This window comes from Oryctolagus cuniculus, chromosome 8, assembly GCF_964237555.1.
Source record: "Oryctolagus cuniculus chromosome 8, mOryCun1.1, whole genome shotgun sequence".
Lineage (NCBI taxonomy): Eukaryota > Metazoa > Chordata > Mammalia > Lagomorpha > Leporidae > Oryctolagus > Oryctolagus cuniculus.
The window spans coordinates 92,120,361-92,146,135 of NC_091439.1; the positions used below are offsets into that span (position 1 = coordinate 92,120,361).

Consider the following 25,775-nt stretch of genomic DNA (forward strand, 5'->3'; position numbering starts at 1 on the left):
AAGGTCGAAGTCGGTGAACTCAAAATGCTTCCATAGCCTTGGCAACTCATGACTAGAGGGAGATTACTAACAGCACAAACAAGAGTGTCCAATTGTTAAGTCAACAACAGGAGTCACTGTGTACTTACTCCTCTTGTAGGATCTCTGTCCTTAATGTGTTGTCCAATGTGAATTAATGCTATAACTAGTACTGAAACAGTATTTTACACTTTATGTTCTGTTGGGTGCAAACTGATGAAATCTTTACTTAATATATACTAAGCTGATCTTCTATATATAAAGAGAATTGCAAATGAATCTTGATGTGAATGGAATGGGAAACGGAGCGGGAGTTGGGTGGGGTGCGGGTGGTAGGGAAATTATGGGAGGGGGGAAGCCATTGTAATCCATAAACTGTACTTTGGAAATTTATATTTACTAAATAAAAGTTTTTTAAAAAGAAAGAAAATAAAAAAGATGTTAGGGGCCAGCTTTGTGTCTCCACTTGGTTAATACTCTGCCTGCGGCGCCGGCATCTCATATGGGCACCGGATTCTGTCCTGGTTGCCCCTCTTCCAGTCCAGCTTTCTGCTGTGGCCTGGGAAGGCAGTGGAGGATGGCCCAATTGCTTGGGCCCTGCACCCACATGGGAGGCCAGGAGGATGCACCTGGCTCCTTGCTTCGGATCGGCGCAGCGCCAGCCATAGCCGCCATTTGGGGGTGAACCAACAGAAGGAAGACCTATCTTTCTCTCTCTCTCTCACTGTCAAACTCTGCCTGTCAAATACAAAATTAAAAAAAGAAAATAAAAAAAGGATGTTAAGTCGCCTATTAGTGACTTATGGTGGAATTTCAGACCATAGGAAAGACAAGTAGAAATTTTTAAAGCAAAAGGCAGGGAAATGAGTTCCATGATACAACTCAGTGAACACTACATAATGTGATCTTAAAAAAAAAAGTTTATTGATTTGGAAGGTGGAGAGACAGTGGCAGAGATAGAGACACAAAGAGAGAACCCAATATTCCACCTGGAGGTTCACTTCCCAGATCCCCACAATATCCACAAATGGGCCAGGCCAAAAACAGGAACCATAAACTCAGTCCAAGTCCCCCATGTGGCCGATAGGGACCGAACTACTTGAGCCATCACTGTTGCTTTCCAGGAGGTACACTAGCAGGAAGCTGGAATCAGGAGCAGAGTCAGAATCTGAAACCAGGAATCTGATATGGGATGCAGATGTCTCAGGAGGCTTCTTATAGGGTAGACGTATCACCATGTTCCTAAATCTGTGTGAAACACATGAAACTCGTTTTACTTAAATAAAAAATTTTTAAAAGAGGTTTCTTAACCACTGCACCAAATGCCTACCCCCCAAAAAAATGTAGTTCTTTACATTGGTTTTAAGGTCCAAAATGAAAGGTAAACAAGTACCAGAGAGGATGATAATACTTAATAAATATTATTTTCATAGCAAACTTAGTTCTTGCGTATGTCACTGAAACAGAGCTCAAAGGAACCTTAGAAAGACCAGGACTGGATCCCTGAATCCCACTAAAACCCTGGCTAATGGCTGTTCATTCACCTGCAGACTTGGCATTCACTTGTGCACCCATACAAGCACCACTAGTGCTAAAAAACTCTCTCTGCCTGAGCCCAGATGTGTTCTATTCATTGGCACAAGTTATGCTTGACTAATACAGAGTAAGGTTGACTTGTCCTATCTACAGATTCTCTCTTCTCCAGGTATGATGTCTTTCCTATAAACCACTCCTCCCCCTCTTTTTCTCACAGCCCTGTGGCTTCCTGCTGTGATTAATGCATCTCTGACAAGACAGCCCAGAGAAAGTCATGTGGCAGCCTTCTGTGATAACAGACTTCCTGAAAGCAGCAGATTTCAGGTCTCTAGTTAAGCACAGTATTGAACAATAGCAGAATCCACTTTTAGGAATGAAATTGAATCATCTAATTTTGCTTCTGTGGGCCAAATCTGTTCCCTATTAAGTAAAACTTTCTTCCTTGTTATCCTCATTGGTAAATGAGAGTGTTTGGAGGAAAAGGTCAGAGGACAAAATGACTTCATGAATTAAACATTACCATCTGCTAAACGATGCATTGGATACTTTATTTTTTTCCAAAAGAAATCTTTTATTTAAGGAATACAAATTTCATAAGTACAACCTTAGGAATATAGTTATTCTTCCCAAGATACCCACCCTCCCACCCACACTTCCACCCCAACTCCTACTCCCAATCCCCTTGCCAGTACCATTCTCCATTAAGATTCATTTTCAATTACTTTTGTACAAAGAAGACTGACTCTCTACACTGTAACAATTTCAATAATTTGCCCACACACACACACACACACACACACAAAACTGTTTGAGAACAAGTTTTACAATTAACTCTGATAATACAAGTCATTGAGGACAGAAGTCCTGCATGGGGAGTTAGTGCACAGTGACTCCTGATGTTAATTTAAGAATTAACACTCTTGTGTATGAGGTCAATGACCACCTGAGGCTCTTGACATGAGCTGCCTAGGCTAAGGAAGACTTTTGAGTCCACAAACTCTGTCAGTATTTAGACAAGGCCATAAGCAAAGTGGAAGTTCTCTCCTCCCTTCAGAGAAAAGTACATCCTTCTTTGATGGGCACTTCTTTCCACTAGTCTCACTCACAGAAATCCTTCATGTAGAACATTTTCTTGCCACAGTGTCTTGTCTTTCAATGCCTGAAATGCTCTCACGGGCTTTTCAGCCAGACTAGGAAGACTTAAGGGCTGATTCTGAGGTCACAGTATACTTAAAACTATGGTCATTCTATTCATCTGCTGTGTGGACTGCTTCCATGTTGAAACATTCTCTCCTTTTTAATTCTATTATTATTACCAGACACTTGATCCTATTTATATAATCACTTTAACACTTAAGATGACATTTTTACCACCGAGCCTAGTGGGATTTAGGGTCCCATGGCCAGTTTTTAAATTTTACACTTAGAAGTAAGTCTTTAGGAATGTATGCAGAACTATATAGCTTTACAGATACAAGTTTCCTCCTCTCTCTCTTATTCCCACTCTTATTTTTTAATGAGATCCATCCTCAATTGACTTTATACACATATGATTAACCCTATGTTAAGAACTCAACAAATATTATTAAGAAAAAAAAAACTGTCCCTCAACAGTCAAGACAAGAGCTGTTCAAGTCATCTCTCCTTGAAGTGTCAATTTCACTTCTTCAGATTTCTTTTTAGGTGCTCTATTAGTTCCCACAGATCAGGTAGAACATATGGTATTTGACCCTTTGGGACTGACTTATTTCACTAAGTATGATGTTTTCCAGATTCATCCATTTTGTTGTAAATAATTGGATTTCATTTTTTTACCACTATGTAGCATTCCATAGTGTAAATATCTCATAATTTCTTTATCCAGTCTTTAGTTGATGGACATTTAGGTGTTTCCATATCTTAGCTATTGTGAATTGAGCTGCAATAAACATGGGGGTGCAAATAACTCTTTTATTTGCTAATTTCATTTCCCTTGGGTAAATCCTAAGGAGTGAGACGGCTGAGTCATATGGTAGGTCTATATTCAGATATTTGAGGTATCTCCATACCGTCTTCTATAGTGGCTTTACTGGTTTACATTCTCACCAACAGACTCATAGAATAACAAATGCCCTAAACAGCAATCTGACCTCAGACTCAGCCCTTAAGGCAACTGGATCTGGCTGAAAAGCCCATGAGAGCATTTCAGGCATGGAAAGCCAAGACACTGTAGCAAAAAATGATCTACATGAAGGATCTCTGTGAGTGACATCCCTGTGGAGAGAAGGGGCCATGAAAAAAGAGGAGGAGAGAAATTCCACTTTGCTTATGGCTTTGTCTAAATACTGACAGAATTTGTGGACTCAAAAATCTTCCATAGCCATGGAAGCTCATGTCAAGAGCCTCAGGTGATCACTGACATCATAAATAAGAGTGTCAGTTAAATCAACAATGAGAGTCACTGTATACTTAATCCCCATATAGGACCTCTGTCCTCAGTGAGTTGTACTATGAGAATTAACTGTAGAATTTGTTTTCAAACAGTACTTTATACTTTGTGTATCTGTGTGGATACAAATTGTGGAAATCTTTACTTAATATAGAGTTAGTCTTCTGTATATAAAGTTAATTAAAAATGAATCTTAATGGATAATGGGATGGGAGAGGGAGTAAGAGGTGAGACGGGAGTGGGGGTGGGAGGGCAGGTATAGGGGGAAGAACTGCTATATTCCTAAAGCTGTACTTATGAAATTTGTATTCATTAAATAAAAGCTTTCTTTAAAAAATGACACCTACTCATAGAATAGTTAGGATTGAATGAGGTAGTGCATAAGAAGTATGTAGAACAATGTTTAGTGCATAGAAAAAAATCAATAAGCTAGTAGTAGTAGTAGTTATGGTGCCTGCCCACAACTCCCCATTTATATCCAGGAATGAATGACAGGAGCAGGATATAGAAGGATTCTGCCCACACAGTTGCTATTCCAAATTTTGATTTCCTCAGAGCAGGGCAGATTTAGTTGGTGTGAAAAAAAAATGTTAATGGAATGAATGAATCATGAGTGCTTAATTGTGAGATTGGTTGATAAATGACATCAATGTGAGAAATAACCACAATTTGTGTTTATTGCTTGCTGCAGTAACACAATTTCAGGGGAAGATGATGGAAGAATCCTTTTATTTTGTTCTTCTCTGGATATGAAATTTACCGCAGGACATACAGGATGATTGCTAGAAAGAAAAATATATATTTTATGTATCAAACGAATAGGAAACATAGGGGAAGAATTTAGCCTGTTAAATTTAGCCTAGTGGTTAAGATGCCACATCCCACATTGAAGTGCCTAGGTTACAGTCCTGGCTCCAGCTCCTGACTCCAACTTCCTGCTAATGTAGATCTTGGGAGTCAGAAGTAATTGCTCAAATATTTGATCCCTAGGAGACTTAGAGTTTTCAGCCCCTGCCTTCAACCTTATCCCAATCCCAGCCATTGCAGCATTTTGGGAGTGTACAGGAGCTCACTCTCTACCTCTCTATCTCTCTGCCTCCCAAATAAATAATAACAAATTTTAAAAGAATATGAAATCTCATTAATTGAATGATAGAAACTCATATACTTAATACAATTTTTAGTAGTAACTATGTTTTGCCTCTGGTAGCTCCAAACCTACCATCAGTTGAGGTTCATCATTACTGTACATCATGAGTATATCCATGCAACCTTTTGTTTCTAAAGTGTGTGTTAGGACTCTTACAGAAACTGTATGTCTTTTTAAAAACTATAAACACATTTCTTTTTTGTTTATAGGAATTCTGCAGCAAGACTCTTTGCATCTCAATCCTATCTCAATAAAAGTCATTTTAAAAGTCACTGAGATTCTCTCAAAAATGACTCTTGTTACTAGGTTACTTCTCACCCAACCCCAAAGACATTACCCCTCTTCTTCCCATCAGTATTGAATGTCTCTTTTTGCTGGTCCAGAGAGCTGAATGCAACAGCATAAAGATGGAGGGGTAGGCACATTTTAGCTTTTCAGAAAACTGAACAGAAAGAGAAGTGCTAGCTAACACATTTGTAGCATTGCCACCCCTAAGCAGGGATTGATACCAGAGAAACATGACAGGACTGATATCACAGAAGGAAGAAGCAGAGATAGACATTGACATGTGAGAGAGAAAAAGCCAGAGAGACCAAATAAGCTGCAAATGCATTTAACATTTGATGTGAGAGAAGGGATTACCTTTGATGCCTTTCAACTCTTTCCCAAGCAGCCTGGCTTCAGTCACCAATTTTCAGATGCTGAAAGAGAAAGAGAGAGAGAGAGAGAAAAGAAATAAAAATTTATAGGAAGAAAAGCTTAAGACCTTGTTATTTAAATTAAGAGAAGCATATTACCCTGAATTGGGGGGGTTAGAATCTTACAGCACTCCTATATAGTATAGGGGGACAGTGACCATTCTTTCTTCAAGTGAACTTCAGAATATACACACAAGAACTTGTAAAAGCTACCAGTGAATTCATCCATCCCCTTCCCTAGCCCTAAAGTATACCAATTACATAAATGCTTGGTGTTGATCAATAACTTCTAAAGAAAAATTAAAGATTAAGCACATTTTTAAAGGCATACTAAGCAAGCACTGAGCCTAGTGGAGGGCTCTCCCCAACCTGAAAGGTGGGGAGGGGCTGTGCCTGTGAGTGAGCTTGAGAACAGATGCTTCTAGAAAAGGGTGAAATGAAACTTGGAAAACAAGCCACAGAGCAATCCACTGGGGCCACAATAAGCGGGGCTCACACTATAGGCAGGTGGCATGTCACAGCAGGGAGCATCTTTCACCTCTTCCCCTCTGCTCGCCTTACCTTCCACTCCCTTGGGAATTCTTAACCAGGGGAGGTTAGGATAAGGACTAGGAGGGTAGGAAAATCACACCAAAGAGACTTCACTTTCTGACATTTTTCCTGCACCCTCCCTTTGGAGCTAGTAGTGATGTCCTTTGCAGATCATATTGAGTCTTTATTTTGTGAAGATGATGGGTGACTCAGAACTGGTGGTATAATCAAGGAGCATTATTATCATACTTACCTACAGATGGTGAGCTTCACTTCAGTTACATGACCAAGGCTACTGGGATTATAAAAGCCAGGATTTTTCAACAGCTTTTTATACCCCATTCTATCATCAAAGAGATAGTACCCAAAGCCTGTACCAGAAAGCTGTCAGCCAATGAGGTGTAGCAACGGTGCTGTCAATCACAGACTTAGAAGACGTTGCGAAGAGGAAGCAGGGGCTTACCATGAGCTCTGATTTATTTTGTTTGCCCTGGATACCAGTGGAATTGCAGTTTTAAAAAAAAAAAGCACTACCTCTTGGTTAAAACAGGCTTCAGGCCCCTTGGCATTGCAGCACTTCTCCAATGTGTCAGTGAAATTAGTGAACAAAGACTGCAGCTCTTCATCTGGGAGTTCAGGCTTCAGCTTCACTAAGTTGACAAGAAACCTATGGCCCAAAAGATGCCACACAGAATTAATAAATGGTTTCATTTTGAAGTTCCTCTTCTTCAAAATGTTTGTTACAGAATCATATGTTTTGGGGCGGGGGTATCAATATAAACGGGAATAGAGAGTTAAAATCTCCCCTTTCAAAAAGGTCTCCTGAAGCTTTCCTATTAAACGAATAGAATGGTTTGCATGGAATATTCTTTGGAGGGTTATGTAATCGCAGACAAAATGGTATAAAAATGTATACAAGGGGACCTCAAAAAATAGTGGAAGATGGAGTTCAGAGGGTAAGTTTATTTTACAACAAAATTTTTATCATAATACATGGAAAATGACTGTTACAAAAAAACTCCATGCAGAATTCAAAATTTCTTCATATCACAGAACCCTCACACTCTGGATTCTGTTTTTACATGACTTTTTTTTCTTTTTTGACAGGCAGAGTTAGACAGTGAGAGAGAGAGAGAGAGAAAAGTCTTCCTTCTTTTGGTTCACCCCCCAAATGGCCTCTGCGGCCGGTGCACTGTGCTGATCCAAAGCCAGGAGCCAGATGCCTCCTCCTGGTCTCCCATGTGGGTGCAGGGCCCAAGCACCTGGGCCATCCTCCACTGCCTTCCCAGGCCACAGCAGAGAGCTGGACTGGAAGAGGAGCAACCGGGACAGAATCTGGCACCCCAACCGGAACTAGAACCCGGGGTTCTGGCTCCGCAGGCAGAGGATTAGCCAAGTGAGACGTGGTGCCGATCTACATGAACTTTTAAAAGTACCCTAGTGTTAGGTTTTTATTATGCACGGTATTATAGGTTATGTGACTACATTTGATGTTTCTAGAAAATTTATATATAAAATGACCACCAATCCTCTTCTTCAATATCTGAATGCTGCTTCTACTACACTTGGTAGAGATACTACCTAAATCCAAATCAACTAGTCATTTCTTGGCATTTAAAGCATTGTCTGAGATAAAGAAGGTAAAATTTCTGTCCCCTTAGGCCTCTCTTTTTTTCAAACATTAAGTGAAGCTCTCAGAGTGAATAACCATGTTGTTCTTCCAAAAAAATCCAATTCATCATAAACCTACCTGTGAGACTGTGTGCCAGCCATGCTAACTCACCTCCCAAACATAGTCTCATGTACATTCCAAGTCTCTAGTAAAAGGAAAATAACTGAGTTTTTACTTATAATCAATGACAGTGGTTATCCACTGGTGCTTTGCTGAATAGAAGAGAGTGGACAATTTTACAGAAGGAACAGGATTGTGACACCAAAAGCACATAACCACTACAATGAACCTTCTCACTAATACGTGATGCAGGCTATCTCAGACGGAAGACCGAGCCATGGAGAGAATGGTTGTACCTGTCTTTCTTCCTCTGGAGCTCCTCTTTTTGATCCTGACACCAGTCTAAAGGAAAGGCAAAGAAGTCTTGCGAAGTCGGTGGAGGCACATACGTTTGATCAGCTTTCAGACCTTCAAAGCAGGGCCTCCGGAAAGCAAAGTTGGTTTGACAGCAATGGTCCACAGCAGGGTTGATGGTTCGATTTTCCTTTATACCACATAACTCTCCAAGAACTAAATCCATCTGTACCAATGGGAGATGGAACACAGATGGGATTTTAAAACTTGAGCAGACTTTTGAAAAATACGATTAGGTGAATAGCTAGATTGTGCTGAGATCCTTGCTAACCTGACTCAGAAAAATGCACAAAGTTTTAACACTACACTATAAAAGGAAAAGTAGAAGCAAGAATTCTAAATGTCACCAGGACAAAAATGCCAGCCTCTGCAACCTGTACACAGTACACAAACTTTTAATTGTGAGCACAGAGCTGTGAACAGTCAACTGAAAAGGACCACCACACACTGCAGTCCTTGGGTGGATTTCCCTCTGAGATGTCGCAAAGGGTACTTTTCACCCCAATCCTAAAAACACACATTCAACATGTGATCGGAGTAAACACAGAAATTCTTTTAACTGAACTCTCTCTCTCTCTCTCTCTCTCTGTTTCTTGCAGCAAAAAGGAGACTATGTAACATTCCTTAAAATTATGAGGCTTCTGCTCCAATTCTGAAACAATATTGCAATTTCAAAACAATTGCCTTAAAAAATCATTTCTAATAAAAATAAGAAACAAGAACATTGAAAAAAGCCCCCAAAATATTTAAGACATTCACTTTTGCTTCCTACAATTTTCACAGGGTAAATCAAAGAAAAATCTATATTCTTTGCTTGATGATGTTGATAACAGTGTCAAGAGAAGGGAGACAGTTACTATAAACCAATGAGTGAGGACAGACTTTTGTTAAGAATTAGTCACATATGAGGGCCATGCTTACCAGATTATCAACACAGGCAAACTCTTCACTTAGTGTGCAGCAGGTAGACAAAGCCATCACCATTTCCTGGCCAAGAGAGAGCAGTTCTTCAGTGGAGAGCTGAGGGGCTGTTTTGGTGAGTTTGATAAGGTAGCTGAAAGAACACGGGTCTGTTTGATTCTGAATGAAGGTAGATACCCATTGGCCCTTGAATAGCAATAGAAATGCACACCCATCAAGGCTAGAGACAATTAATATATGTGCAAAGTGACTCTCAGCTCTCATAAAACACGCCTTATTTTATTACATCCTGCCTCCTGTAACTCTATATCTTAGCTTCCTTTCCAATTTCATGGTCACTACCAAGGCTCTTGGACTTGTCTGTCATGTCTTATATAAGTGTAGGAGATCCTTGCCAGCAAATACCTTGGCTAGCATGTAAAGCCCTGCTTGAAATACTTTGTGTATCTGGTAAATATTTTTAAGAAGATTTAATAGGTACATGTTGAGAAAAGGTAGTTACAGAGAAAGGAAACTAAGATCTTTCAATCACTAAGTTTGAATACGCAGCTATCTGATTGCAGAAACACTGAAATCACATTTTTTTAAATTGCATTTTGTTGATTTGAAAATGTTCGGTTTCAACAGCCACATTAGCATGATAACTAAGAGAATCCAGATAAACTGTGTATTATTCATGAATACCTACAAGCACACTGGAAGAAGAATCATTGAAATGTTAAATAAATGCAGTTGTTTCTATAAACTCAGTAAAAATGGGCATAAATTCTAGGCAAAGCATGTCATCCTGAGCAAATCCAAGTTTGCTCCATCCCTTTTCCAAACCAAGCAGAATCCAAGAATTCTGGGTTGGGGTGAGAAACTCAAGGTCACACAGAAACTTGTCCAAAATTTTGCATTTCTCTCATTGCTGTCCTTGTTTCTGATAAAGGATTAACGTGACCATTCAATGTGCATTCTTGACTTTCATGTTTCTGTTCCTTCCCAGTGTTTAGTATTGATCATCACTGAAAGACTGAACTGTTTTTCTACACTCTGAGGGATTCTGTATTTTGTCTTGATCTTGAGTGCTAGTTCACTTGTGCAAATGACCTACTGATATTTCAAGCCATCCTTCCCCAAATTCTGGAAACGTTTACATTCTTGTTGGACCATCTTCAGGCTTTTTTCAGTTGTCTCATTGAATTTCTCTTCCTGCAAATAAGAATAATGATAGAATCAAAGTTGTTATCTAAAATGTAATCATAAGTTTGATGTCAATTTGTCAGTCTTTATTTACTTACATAATATTTTCAAATTTTCATTATACATTATTCACCAAGTTAGGTGTACTTTCTGCATGTGTGTGAAAGAATTTGAGTTTTTTTCAATTATAGATATATAGTTGTTCTAAAATTTGAAAATCCAAGTTTTCATAATCATCTTGTTCATTTTTAGAGCTTTCCAATTGACGGTGTAATTCAGATATTATATTGACAAGGATCACATCTGATTCTTACTTTGAATTGATCAAAGCATTTGTTATCACTGGCCTTATGAAATTAACTAACTTGTCCAGAATGACTCACCTAGTAAGTATAGCTACAGAACTTTTACAATCATGTTTATATTTATTCTATATCATTTTCAATCATTTAGATTTGGAACATAAAATCTTCAATAGTTTTCTTCAAATTTTTGACAGAAATAAAATTGGACATCTGGGGCAGGTTAAGCTGCCCCTTGGGACATCCACATCCCATAGTGGACAGCCAGTTTGACTCCTGGCTACAGTGCCTCTCATCCAACTTCCAACTAGTGTACCTAGGAAGGCAGCCAATGATAGTCCAAGTACTTGGGCCCCTGCCACCTATGTGGGAGACACAGATAGAATCCTGGATTCCTGGCTTCCACCTGGCCCATCCCTGGCTGTTGTGACTATTTGGAGCGTGAACCAACAGACAGAAGGTTTCTCTCTCTCTCTCTCTCTCTCTCTCTGCCTTTCAAGTAAATGAATCATTTTTTAAAAAAATGGGACATCTACTGAGTGGCCACCTGAGAGAAAACTGCACACCAGGTGATGGATGTGATGAGACAGACTGTGTCTCCATGTAAAAGGAAAATTTTCTAGCAATGATTCATTTGAGGATCAGGAACAGAGTGCCTTGTCTGGGACAATGACAGAAGAGAAATGTAAACAAGTCTTACTCTACTGTTCAAATTTGAAGCAGTGTAAACCCTTTAATGGCAAGTGAAAGAAAATTTTTAAATAAAGCAAAATAGTACATATCAAAGCAATGAGAAACAAATCAAAAACTTCCAATAATTTCCATAGTATATAAGGGTTAATATGCATTGAGATGAAACAATCTACTAATTGTAATAGAAAAATCAGTAATAGACATGAACAAGTTGTTCATAGGTAATTTGTAAATGTTATATCTAAAATCTATAGGAAAAGTTTCACATAATTAAAAAAAATCAAATAAAATGTCTGCTTGAATCACGATCACTAGTTTTTACATATCAGTCTAGCGGAGACAATTTCCATGTGTCATGTTGGTGAAGGTGAAGTTGAATTGAGCATTCTCCAGCACTGCTGCAGGACTGCACACTGGCAAACACAAAGTAGTAGAGGAGTTCAATAATTACATCCTCGTGATAGGACATCATCATTTAAAATCAAATATATTTTCAAGTCTCTAGTGACATAAAACATTTTCTGGGCCAGCGCCGCGGCTCACTAGGCTAATCCTCTGCCTTGTGGCACCGGCACACCAGGTTCTAGTCCCGGTTGGGGCGCCGGATTCTGTCCCGGTTGCCCCTCTTCCAGTCCAGCTCTTTGCTGTGGCCCGGGAAGGCAGTGGAGGATGGCCCAAGTGCTTGGGCCCTGCACCTGCTTGGGAGACCAGGAGGAAGCACCTGGCTCCTGGCTTCAGATAGGCGCAGCACACTGGCCATAGCGGCCATTTGGGAGGTGAACCAACGGAAGGAAGACCTATCTCTCTGTCTCTCTCTCACTGTCTAACTTTGCCTGTCAAAAAAAAATTTCTGGCATGAGCACTTGGGCTAGCAGTTAAAATGCCCCATCCCATAGTGGAGAACCTAGATTAGAATCCTGGCTCTGCTACAGATTCTGGCTTCCTGCTAATGTACATCTAGGCAACAGGAAACAATGGCTCAGGTACTTGAGTCCCTGCCAACCACACAGGGGACCTGCATTGAGTTCTCCACTCTTAGTTTTGACGTGGCCCACCCTTATTCATTGCAGGCACTGGGAGAATATACTGGCATATGGGGGCTCTCTCTTCTGCTTCTTTCCAGCTCAAATAATTAATATTTTTACACTGAGAAACAATAATTAATATTTATAAAGTTTTCTATATTAGAAGTTAGAAGGATCAAGGGATGGATCCTCCATCAAGCCTCTAGAAGGAACACAGCCTCTCTGACACCTTGGTTTTAGTCCTGTAATACTCATGTCAGATTACTGGCTTCTTGGAAGAGAATGCATTTCAATTTTCCCATCTTATCTTCCAAAACACAAACACATTTGTACACCGAAAAGCAAAAGAAAATGTTACTAATATCAGATGTTAGTAATTGAGAAACTGGGTGTGGGGTACATGGAAACTCTATTTTTCAAAATTTTTGTTTGTAAATTTAAAACTGTTCTGAAATAAAACATTTATTTTACAAAAAGAACTTTTAATTTTAGCTATTCTGGGGGACAGATTTAGAATTTTTTATTTTATTCTTTGTACCATTTGGTATGCTCCTGATCATGTATATTAATCATTTGTTACTTTTATAACATAAAAAAAATCCAATACAGCTCAATAAAATAGAGAGTACACACATACAAATGTAAATAAACATTGAATAGGGAGAGTTTTTTGAACCATCACACTGAATCATGGCTTAAATTATTAAGCATAAGCCAAATGGATGCCATCAGTCTTCCCAATGATCATCATACACTAAATCTAAAGACTTAAAGAGGTCAATCATAATTCTCCCTCCTACACTAGAGCAAGACTTTGACATCAATGTTAAGTGTGCTGATGTTCTTTTTTAATTCTGTGAACTGTGATGCTGGAACCTACCACACTGTGGTAACAATTCAGAGGGTTTTCTGTGCTGCAGCAATTTTCCATGAGATTCTTGTATACTTCAGCAATTCTCAAAAGCTCTACTATAGACAGGTCTTGATGCCTTCTTGCATATTCATAAAGAAACCTGTAATGTATACAATATTTTGTATATTAGAAATTAGAGCAAATCCTACTACCATTTAATCTAGATAGACCTCCTAAACTCAATCTGCTTCCACATGCTAGGTCCCTCCTCTGGTTTGGTCAGAGTGACTTAAGAGAACATTTTGACACAGATGATTGATCGTTTTACAAAAATCCTCTTCCATATTATGTGGACTAACATTTTTTGTACAAGAAAAGACAGAATTATTAGAGTTGTTTAGAGTTAGTTATGAGAGGGATTTAACACAGAGAACATCAGAAATAATTTGCTGTTCCATCTGTGTTTTAGAAGATTCACACTGGTGAGGCCAGCATGTGACATAGTGGGTAAAGCCACCACCTGCAATGCTAGCATCCAATATGTGTGCTGGTTCGTGTCCCGGTTTGTTCCCTTCCTATCTAGCTCCTTGCCAGTGGCCTAGGAAAAGCAGCAGAACATGGCCCAAGTGTCTGGGCCTCTGCCACACATGTAGGATATCCGAATAAAGCCCCTGGCTGCAGACTTTAGCCTGGCCCTGTGCTCTGGCCACATTGGCTATCTGAACCAGCAGGTGGAAGACCTCCCTCTGTGAAACTCTGACTTGCAAAATAAATAAGTAAATCTTTTATTAAAAAATAGAAAAAAGTAAAATTCACCCTGAGTATAATTCCATTGGGAAATACATTCAGTTGCCTAACTTGGGCCTGTGGAAATGGGGCTTTCTCCTCACTCCCTGCAACCAAAGCAGGAGATGAGGAGCAGCCTTTGCCCATTCTCCATCCTGTCATTGCCAAACAGTGAAGTGGCCACTCTTTCAGCCCTAATTCACGGCAGTGGTTTCCATGGACTCAGCCAGGGGCTCCAAGAGTATGGATGGGAGTGACTTGGGGAGAAGGTGGGAAAGGAAGAGAGAGGAGGCTAACACTTACTAAGCCTTAGTGGATGCTAGCCTCTGGATCAAGCTTTAGGCCCAAGAGCCAGAACTGTACTTCCTGGTCTTTGTAAGCACTTTCTCATTTCACTTCACCCAATCCTCAAAATAATAAAGCTAAGGAAGCTAAGTCACAGGCTGGTTAAGCATGTGGCTATGAATAGAATTAGTCAAATAAAATTTGACCCCTTGTCCCCAGGAATGCCCACCCCACTCTTCTCTATACAAAGCGGACTCTCAACAAAGAACACTGTCTTCTCCAAGTACCTCAGCTGCACCGCCTACTATCTTCTCCATAAAGGACTCTCATCTGCTCATTAAAAATTAGCTAAGGTCTTCCATGGTTTGTGAGAAAAATACCCCACAAAATTTTCACGACCAAGTAACTCTCCACCATTTTTTGTTGTTCTTTCAGTGGCCTTTGACCCTCTTGCATAATCTTGGTGTTCCTGGCACAACCCCCTCAGTTTCCTGTCTGCCTTCTCTATCCCATTTATGGGATGTGTTCCCCCCACTGAAAGGCAGTAGTGATGAGCCTTCACAGAATCAGGGCTCCTCTCAATATCTGATGTAAGTCAGCATATTTTTTTTCTTTCCAAGGAGGAAAAAATACCTAAAAGATAACATCCTTAAATGGTTGTGACAAAAAACCCTGGAAGTCCCCCTGCTGTAGCATCCATTGAGGGCTTTCCTCGGATGCTCCTCTGGCAAGGCTGCACCTTAAAGTCCAGTTCTGACTCTGCAGGCTCAGTGTCATTTTTCCCCAAGGCTCCAATCACCATCTGTGTTCCAACAGGGATGATCTGGCAGGTAACGAAAATGATGACCAAAGTTGCTTCCTTTCATAAGCGTGGATACAATCTATCATTGTATTTAGTTTAATTTGGTTTAATACCCACTACTCATGAGAAATAAAAGAGCACAGTCATTTGAAGAGGCATATAGAGCTAGGTTGCTTGCAATTAAATCCTGACTGTGTCATGTGTTAGCTCTGGGACTTTGGGACAAGTTACTTAACTTCTCTGAGTCCATTTTATCTCCTGTAAATAGGAGTAATAAATGTACACTAACCTCAAAGGGCTGTTTTGAAAATTTGGCTCCAGAACTACTAGCTTTCCCCTTAAGAGCTACGTAGTTATTTTACATGATTCTTGGGGATATCAAAATAAATAAAATATTTAGCTCATTGCCAGGCATGCAATAAACACAATTCTCAAGTAGTCAATAAACATTAGCTTTCACTATAACAAAGATTCTTTTTCTTAAAATTATTTAAAAATACTTTCTATAGAAATTATCTTTTAAAAAATTATATGATACTCCATGAATAGCTTCTTTTCCTTCAGCCACATTAGCCAAGTTAAATCAAACCTTATCAACTTCTTTCTATTGGCCTTATAAATTTCAATAGAGAGTTTATATTACGCAGCAAAAAAGTTGTCTGGGTCAGTATCTCGTTCTTCACACAAATTTTCGTTGTCAGTAAGTTTTGCTTCTCTCAAAGATAAATCCTTTGGTCTATCGTCTTTATTTGAGTTAATTATACACTCTCCACGCTCTGGTATTTTCTTTTCACAGCACTCTTTGATTTTGCTGGAGATGGAATCTTGTTTTGAGCAAATATGGCTCATAATCTTGCCCTGTACCAGATAAGAATGAGAAATGACTTTATTTCCAAATTTTTTCAGCATTTCCTTCATAATGGAATCTCTGAATGCAGAAATATCTGGGGTCATTCTGTCAGCTAACTTTGTAGACAATACTCATTTAAATTTTGTATCCATTCATACACATGAAGTTTTATGTTAGTGAAAGCTTTATTTCTTGGGATTTAAAATAATATAATTATTTAAATTAGGCTCCATCATAAATTTATATTCATTGTTACGTATCATTAATCTTTAAAATACTTTAGTATTTTATATTGTCATTTTGTATTCTAAATATTGTTTCCTTCCTATTGGAGTCTACCTGTGCTTTCAGTGGGGCTATCAAAGGCATGTTAAGGTCACTGTAATATCCATAGCCCTGATGTTGTCGCCTGAAACTACATTGCCAAGAAAATGGCAAAAGCTCAAATATTTGATAAGTGACAGAGATTGGTAAGCAAATGAACTACTATATCAATCAGATGAAGATTTTTCAAATACAACAGGCCATTCTACTCATGGGATCATTTCCTCATGGAAATTAATTTGAAACTTCAAAAGATCAAATAATGTTCAAAATAGAAAAATCTTATTCTGCTCCCTATTCCTACTCTTCATCCCAATTCTGATCTGTATATAAGGTGTAGGAATTAAGGAGATGGTAAGGTTATCACATTTACACATAATGGATAATGGTTAATGGTTTCTTTTCTTTTTTTTTTTTAATTTACAGACAGATAAGAAAAGAAAGTTCCCACCCATTGTTTCATTCTCCAAATGCCTGCAGTGGCCAGGACTGGGCTAGAGTCAAAGTTAGGACTGGGTTTCCCACATAGGAGACAGGGATTCAACTACTTGAGCCATCACCTGCTGCCTCTCACAGTTTGCATAAAGAGGAAGCTGGAGTCAGGAGCTAGAGCAAGGTGTTGAATGCAGGTACTCACCTGCTAACTCCTCACGCCAGGTAGATAATTTTTAAAAGCTGATTTTCCCCAGTCCCTTCTCCAGACACTCCAGAACAAGGCTGCACATTTCTTCCCACCCTCTGTTCTAGTCTCACTTCAAGGTCAGTGAATTCCATCAACACACCAGGCTATTGCAGGCCTCCCTCACTTTACTCAAGCTATGTCCACTGCCTGAAATCTCCTGGTGAACATTAAGGCTGAGGAATGGAATGCATCTCAGAGTTGAAGTGAGAAATAGAATGGAGTCTGGCACCATGTTTCCAACAAACTCCACAGAGAACCAGGAAGCCAGTCTTTGCAAACACATTCACATTTCATCTAAGGACATCTTGTCTAGGAGCATCTCTTATTCTCTGAGGATTCACTTCTATTTTCAATCAACTATAATTCAATTCTTCATATTTTTTCATAAAGGCATTAAAGAGAATGAAATTTGAAATATGATCCCTTAGTCTCAGCCCCAAACTTCACAGAAAGTTTTCAATTACATCCTCATTCAGTACATTAGATTTTAATATTATAAAACCAACATTTTCATAAATAACCCAACAATTAAAAATAAATCATGAATGAGATTACTTGAACTGGGTTCTAGTCAGGGATGAAATAACTTAAGAGACATTTATTGCCAGCTGCTTTAAATAAAATGAATGCTTCTTAATACCTTGAAATTAAAATTATGTAACTAACATACTGCCTTCACCATAGTCTAAAACAGTTAAACTAATTAAAAGTCACAAAGGTAAAACCTAATTTCAACTAAAAAGCAGTCAGGACATTTTGAATAAAATTGTATTAACTTTGAGTGCATGAAAAATTTAAACTATGTCAACAATATAGTTCCCAGTATATTTCCTAGAGAATCACTTTAATGATTCCCAGAGTGTAGGATATGCAGATTGAAGAGATGTTGGTTAAAGGACACAATTTTAGTTAGACAAGAGGAATAAGTTTAAGGGCTCTGTTGTACATCCTGATGACAATAATATGTTGTATACTTGGAAATTACTAACAGAATTTAGTTAATACACACACACACACACACAAACACAAATGATATGTGGTAATGTATGTGCTAAATAGCTTTATTTGGCCATTCCACAAGGTACATATAGGGAAAACTATGTTATGGGGCAGCCATTTAACCTAGTGATCAAGAAGCCAGTTGAGATGCACATTTTCCATATCAAAGTATCTGGGTTCAATAGCCAGCCCCAGCTCCTGACTCCAGCTCTATACAAACCTTGGAGGCTGCAATGATAGCTCATGTAGTTTGGTTCTTGCCACTCACATAGGAGACCTGGATCAAATTCCTTGCTCTAGGCTTTGACCTGGCCATTGTAGGCATTTTAAGGTTTGAACCAGCAGAAGGGAGCACCCTCTTTGCTCTTCCCCCTCCCTTAAACAAATACATATATACATCATGTTCTAAACTATACATGTACACAATTTTTACTTGTTAATTATGAAGAAGAAAAAATTATTTGAAAGTATTTTGAAAGATTGTACCAAATAATCTGAGGAAGCTTAAAGAAATCAGCTCTTCAGATTACAACAAGTCATTCCCTGAGCCTTACTGCTAAGTTCTAACAACTCTAAAACAAAATTTGTGACGTAAAGGGTAACATCAGAATTGGTGTTTGGCACTGGTTTGTGTCCTATCTGCTCTACTTCTGCTCCAACTCCCAGCTAATGACCTGGAAAAAAGCAGTGGAAGATGGCTCAAGTGATTGGGCCCCTGTCACCCATGTGAGGACCTGGATTGAGCTCCTGGCTCCTGGTTTGTTCTAACCTAACCCTGGCTGTTGTGACCATCTGGGAAGTGAACCAACAGATGAAAGATCTCTCTATATATAACTCTGACTTTCAAATAAATAAACAAAATATTTAAAAAAAAACAGAGAAAGAGCTTCAATTTGGCTTAAACATATTTTTTAAATATCTCATATTCCTGAATTTTTTTATGTCAATACATTCAGCCATATAAACTAAAATTTGTTGAAGAATCTCTAAAAAATTACAAGTGTAAAAGGAAACCCAAAGTTTTATTTGGACTTATTTACTAAAATTATATTTTATATTATTTTTTAAAATTTTCCTAATAGCACAGCTCAGGTCAATGTTAGAATTATAAAAAAGTTTACCAAAAATCACTATTTTTGCTTAGTTTTGGAGACTAGTTACCATGCCGTAGGTGCAATGTACAACATCCCCTTCACAGCATCCATCATACGTGGAAGAAACATCTTCAAGGAGGGAAGTAAGTTCCTTAAACCCAATCTTGGGGAATTTTTGGCTGAGGACAGCAATGTTTCTGGAAACAAAATTGATAAACCACTAAAGTGACTTGAACAGCAACTAGAACAAGAGGGTGTTCTTTGCTGATAAAATATAAATAGCTCCCAAAAGCGCTGGTACCCTTGGTTTTGCACACGCAGATCTTTATCAAACAACTGATGCGACGATGCAGTCTATATGAGCACTTTGAAAATTCTGGGCTGATAGTTGGGTCTGCGCCCACAATCCTGGATCAGAGCAGAAAGAGGTACGTCCTGAGAGGTTCGACCTCTTCAGTAATTAGTATAGCAAGAAACACTGTGTAATGGGCCACTACTTTGTATTCTAAGCCCATGGCAGGCATAGAAATCTTTCCTACTGATGTACTTGAAATCTCAGAATTTTTCTGAAGACATTGTTCTAGCACATTACAAATTAGTTAGAGTGAGTACTAAAGAATAATGAAGGTTTTATTTGGGTTTGGATAGGTCATATCAAGCTGGTAAGAGTTTTAAAACCCTCATCAGGAACTCTTAGACTTGTTCAGATTCCCAACTAACCAACATTTATTTCAGAAGTACCCCGTTTTCGTTTGGTTTTCCCCACCCCACTAATCTTCTCCCAATATTAGATCTGATTCTGAGCTATCAGTGTAGACTTAAACCACCACAAAAATCCTTGCAACACCTGGAAAAATATAAATAAAATGTCATGAAGCATTTAACAAGGAAAGTGAGTGAGACAAAAAAAATACAAGTAGAAACACGATACATACGTAGAAAACTCACATAGAGTTTAAGACGTTGGATCCAAATTTTAAAAAGGCCCCACAGACATTTTTTTGATAAGAAGACATTGCTTTTAAGTATTGTGTGACAGGTGCTGCCTGTAGGAAAGAAGAAAAATGTGTTGAAGCAAGAGTACCTCACTATTATTTTATTTAACTACATGTCAGTCAAGTCATTACAGTTTTCCCAGAGACAGAGAGTCTATGAAATTTTTAATTTAGCAAATTTCCATATCAAAATCAATATTCCCTTGTGCATATTATAAAGGCAAAGCCAACGTTCCTGATAACTGAGCTGCACTTGGAAGATTCACTGTGCTCACAAGGCGGGGCAATATTCTGTAAGCTTGACTATGGGTAGTCTCAAAGAGGATAGAAAATAGAATGTCAGCTTTCATCGTGGATCTCCACCGGCTAGCACTTCTTCCAATGTACAAAGAAAACGAAGGCTGAATAGAGAACCTAGAACTGAGCGACTGTGTCCCAGTGATCTCAGGTAGGGAGAATATTTGGAACAACAGCTGACGGCTGTCAGTGTGAAAATCAGTGAATGTGAGGAGGAAGTGCCATGATGGTAAATGACCCCACATTTCCATTTTAAGTGAGCATGCTGGTCCTGGTGTCACATCATCCTTATCCTTCCATGAAACAAACAGGGCACTCACCCTGACTCCAAAACAGCTGGCTTTGTGTTGTTCTTCACAGCACCTGTTTGTCAGCTCCTCAAACTGAGCAGCAACAGTCAGAAGTGTAGGGGCAAAGGCAAAGGGGTTCCTTCTGGCCACTTCATATATATAGCTATAAAAAGAAGTTTCAGATTAAAAATAAGAAGAAGAAGGGAAAGGGGAGAAACAGGGAAGGAATGCTAGGCAAAGTAAAGGAGGGGAAAGAAGTGGAAGAAAAGACAGGGACAAGTAGAGCAAGCTGCAAACTGAAGGTAAAAGGGAGAAATGTTTCCCTTTATAGAAAACGTCAATACAAAGCAACAATGTTCAGTCCCCAATAACAGTACTGTCAAGTCCTTTTCATTGAAACTGTTAAAGCAAGGGTGATGATACAGCTGTAATCCTGTCTGCTGAGCTGTGCTGTTCTTCTTCCCTCCCCGTGCTGCCAAGGGGACAGCAGATCTCCCTCCTACTTTCAAAGAACAGCTATCTTTGCCCAGCCCATCTGTGATCTGGGTCAGATTTACTTGTGTACAAATAAACTTATGACTTCGGTTTCAGTGAGTACATCAATTTTCCATAAAGTCTCTGCTGCTACAATTACTGCACTATTGAAAACAGATTTTAGCTAAACAGCCAGTAATTTAATCTCTTTCTGATGTAAAAGCTGAGACTTTCCCTGGGGAAGATATATTATTTCCTCCACTGTGTTTCCTAGCAATTTAACACTGCACATACACTCCTATTCTAGAGTGTATCCTTCATGTAAGAGTCTCAAAAGCAGGGTCCCTATCTTTTCTTTTTTTAAGATGTATTTATTTATTTGAAAGCAGGGTTGTGGAAAGAGAAAGAGAGAGAGAGAGAGAGAGAGAGAGAGAGAGAGAGAATCTATCTTCCATCCTCTGATTCACTTCCCAAATGACCACAACAGCCAGGGCTGACCAGGCCAAAGCCAGGAGCCTGGAAGTCCAGGTTGCCCACATGGATAGTATGGCCCTAAGCAGCCAGGGCCATCTACTGCTGCTTTACCAGGCAAGTTAGCAAGGAACTGGATTAGAAATAGAACAGCCAGGACTTGAATGGATGCTCAAATTGAGTGTTGGGGTTACAGGTGGTGGCTTAATCTACTGTGCCACAATACCAATTCCCAGGGTTCCTGTAATACTCTTGTTTATTTCTTCAATGCTGAGCACAAAATGTGACACACAATACATGTTGAATGAATTCATGAACCAATCAATGAAATCAGCCTGGTACTTTTGAAATACGTATTGGATTTAGCATCATAATAATTCTTCAGTTAGATCTTTTTTTTTTTTTTACTAAAATTAAACTTACTGATTTAGAAAAGAGTCTCTGCTATTTTTATAAGCCTGACACTTCTCTTCAGGATCCAGAGTAAGGAAAGGAGGTAGAAATCCCACATCAGCTTTCTTGTTGTAGAAGAAACAGAGTCTTCTTTCAAAGTCAACTTTACTGCAGCAGTGTGAAAAATTATGCCTTTGAGACAGCCCCTCCATAGCACAAATCTTTTCCTGTAAAATGTTATTCTGGACAAGAGAGAAGAAAATGACAATTCCTCATGCCAAAGACACAGTGGACCCAAAGAACAATCAGTGCCATACTGTGGGATACAGATTGTCATCTTCCCCCTCATCCCCCACAGAGCATTTTATCCAAACCCTTGACGATCATCTCACACTTCAGGAACCTTTCCGTAACCCTTAGTCATCATTCTTTTTTTTTTTTGTTCTCTACCTCGCCCTTCCGTCATTGACTTTTCTCCTCCTCTCCCAAGGTGACAAGGTCAGTGTGAGTGGGTTCGTAAAGACTTTGGGGTGTTTAGTAACAGTATTCTAGAGATGCAGAAGGTGACACTACTTGGGGATGCCCAGAAAGGGGAATGTGACAGCAGAGCTCATACTGAGAGAGGCAGCTAAAGAGGCAGCTCCATGTTTCCACATGCATGTTCAGGCTATGGCAGGGTACATATGGCATACTGTATACATAAGGCATATGCTCACATCCTGCAAGTACATAGTCAAGTCCCCCTGTGCATCTCTCCTGAGGAGAGTACCTTATCCTAAATGCAGAAATGGGGCAAAATAAAAGCTAACATTCATTGAGCATCTTTCTTTTCATATGTGCAAGCTAAAAATGCTCTCTATGTTGGCAACTAGTCTTGTATGTTTAAGAAACACAAACAATTTACTTACAGCTGTTTCTGCACATTCTGGGAGTGTCTTGTCAGCCAAGCATTTGTCTTTGTATTCTAGCATGTCTTTCATGAGCATCTGCACTTCCTCAAAGGTAGCTTCCTGAACATATTGAGCAAATGCGATGATGGTGCTGCAATGGTCCACACGAGGTACACAATGTCATGTGCAGAATTTCCATTTACATCTATCAAAAACTCACATCCATTGGATGACTTGTCTCAAGAAATTATCCAAATATAAAGGCTATAAAGTATACAACTCAGTTCTGTCACCTGAATTTTGTAATTAACAGTGTGTTTGTTTTCATATATTTCCTATTACTTAAATTACCACTGAGAAGCACTAACATTTCTGGAATGCATCAGACTAGATTACAATAAATACCATCTTCAAAAGGAGTTTAGCACAACTCACAGGTATCCAGCGTTCTCTTCTATGAATTTCTGAGTAACACTGAAGTCATCTGAAAAGTAAAGATATTTGCTTTACAACTTACCCTGGTATGTTAACACCTTCTCAATAAATAACTACACATAACATTTGAGTGCACCAAGTATAAACTAGAATATTGATGGTAGAAAATAATTTGGCATATTTTACAAGTAGTAGAGAAAATATATGAACCTAAAATGAGATCTGAATCATAGCTGATTATGTGCTCAAGAAATATTCACTTAATTAACTAATTTGAATTACTCTCAGACTGACTAGATTTTAGATTTGCCATTGTTGCTCCATGGACACAAAAGACAAATACAATCACCATTTCCATGATAAGTAGTTATAATTTATGACTAGAGAAGCGATATGAGATTAACTGGCAAGTGATGTGATGAGTGACCAGGCCTGACAAGACTGCCATAGCTCACTGGTATCAGGTCAGCACAGTTCATAAGGCTACCCGGAAACAGATAAAGAAGTGATCTCCAGACTCACCTAATATTATGGATTCCTTTCCAATGAGTGTACACTAATCAGAGCACATTGTGTTCACCCACTACAATGTGGAGGCCTTATTTTGTTTGTGAAGCATTCTGTTGGACACCTTAAGGCAACCAACAATGACTAAGCCATCTCCCCTGGGCTGCAGGATCCTAAACACTCTTCTAGTGGAAAGGACACATACACATACCTGTATTCTCATCTGGAGTGTGGTTAAATATTTGATGGGAATGTTTTATGATACATGGCTGAGCAACCAGAACAAAATTGTAGGAAGAGTAGCATATGAATTGAGCCTACCAGAAAAATCAGAAGTTCTGTCTTTCTGTGTGGTGAGAACAATGGGAATAACAAGTCTAAGGTTATAAATCTTGAGACATACTTGGGGGAAGTCCGTCAATCCATTGTGATGAGAAAATGAGACATGAAAAGGAGCAATGGGACTTAGGTTAGGAAGGACATGACTTTGGATTATGAAGGTCCTACATAAGAAGTTGAAGCCGTGGTGCTCCATGGAAATGTTTATGTAGCATAGTAGTAGGGTCATTTCTATACACTAAGAAATACCACTCAAGGACAGGTACATTTAAAACACTGAGACCCCCACCCCAGCCCCCATAGTGTCTGCCAAACAGGAAGTGACAAGAACTGTTTGTCAGTCAGATGAATGGAAGAATGGATAGCTAGGGAAAAGTAAAAAGGTCATATGTAGACTTCTGCAGTTTCCCTGTTGAGAAATCAGCAGGATCTGAATTTTAGCAGGAGTGATGGTAAAGAAATGAAAAATGTGAGTACAGAAGATATTAAAGATAAAAAAAAGCAGGATTTTGAAAAAGGTTGTTACATTGAAAAAGGAGAGAGAAAACTCAAGAATGACCACTGTTGTCAAGCCCCATGATTGGTGCCAAATTGAGTGACACACAATTCTACCTTCAGAGCCACAGGGATGCCTAGGACAACTTTATGCACATTACAAGAAAGAAGGTCCAGGCTAGTGAAATGACAAAAAAAAGAAAAAAAAGAAAAAAAAGAAAAAAAAGAAAAAAAAACAACCTCCTCTGGACAGATAAAGTTCAAGTTGTTACCCCTTTGGACTGAAGAAATATAAAAGGCACCATTTCCTCCAGGCTGACACTGCCTTAGCCAGGCTTACAGGTACAGAGGCTATAAAATTGTACAAAGGAGGAAGCAGAATCCTGCATACCCTAACTGTACCTTTGGCTATGAGATATGTTTGACCAGGAAAGATTCAAAAAAAAATCTCAGTTCATAGTCAATGTTTCACTGTTACCATAAACCATATGGATTTACAAGAAAAACGAAGATATTAAAATCCGTTTAGTAAATCACAGCAACGCTTTCTATCCTGCCATAACCTGCTGACCATTCTCTAGGTGTGATAACCTTCTCTGTCTATAAATTCGGTAATATGAACAACAAAATACAAATACTAGAAAGGTAAATTGGGACAATTGATTAGCATATTCAAATTTGCAACCAGAAGGAAAAAACAAGTGCACAATTAAGTTGAAAGAAAACAAGTTTTTCAAAACTTTTAATTATTCTAATTTTGTCTTTTTTGATATATAAATAAATTTCTTACCTACATCCTGAGGCTTTGTGGGCAGGATTAAGGATGCAATCAAAAACAAAGAGAAAAAAACAATTCCTGCAAGGTTTAATTGTTTCATTTTCTGGATTTTTGGGTTTTGTTTCTTCTTAGAATTGCATTAACAACAGAAAGTAATAGAACT

General features: G+C 38.8%; 1 protein-coding gene across 3 annotated transcripts; it reads right to left on the reverse strand.

Moving 5' to 3' along the window:
• Window positions 1-920: 920 nt before the first annotated feature.
• On the reverse strand, window positions 921-25,775 carry AFM (afamin). 3 transcript variants are annotated; one of them, XM_051820217.2, is made up of 15 exons: window positions 25,625-25,775; window positions 23,494-23,542; window positions 23,077-23,209; window positions 22,199-22,410; window positions 20,861-20,993; window positions 20,197-20,294; window positions 19,316-19,445; window positions 15,943-16,157; window positions 13,454-13,586; window positions 10,465-10,562; window positions 9,369-9,501; window positions 8,390-8,613; window positions 6,896-7,028; window positions 5,775-5,833; window positions 921-1,266 (listed from the first exon to the last, which is right to left on the reverse strand). In XM_051820217.2, exons 1-14 carry the CDS (start codon window positions 25,710-25,712, stop codon window positions 5,813-5,815), a joined length of 1,800 nt encoding a protein of 599 aa, XP_051676177.1. In that variant the 5' UTR covers window positions 25,713-25,775; the 3' UTR covers window positions 921-1,266; window positions 5,775-5,812. The 3 variants fall into 3 exon arrangements, with proteins under 3 accessions (XP_051676177.1, XP_008265981.1, XP_008265982.1); XM_008267759.4 differs by lacking the exon at window positions 921-1,266 and adding an exon at window positions 4,635-4,764; XM_008267760.4 differs by lacking the exons at window positions 921-1,266; window positions 22,199-22,410; window positions 23,077-23,209 and adding an exon at window positions 4,635-4,764.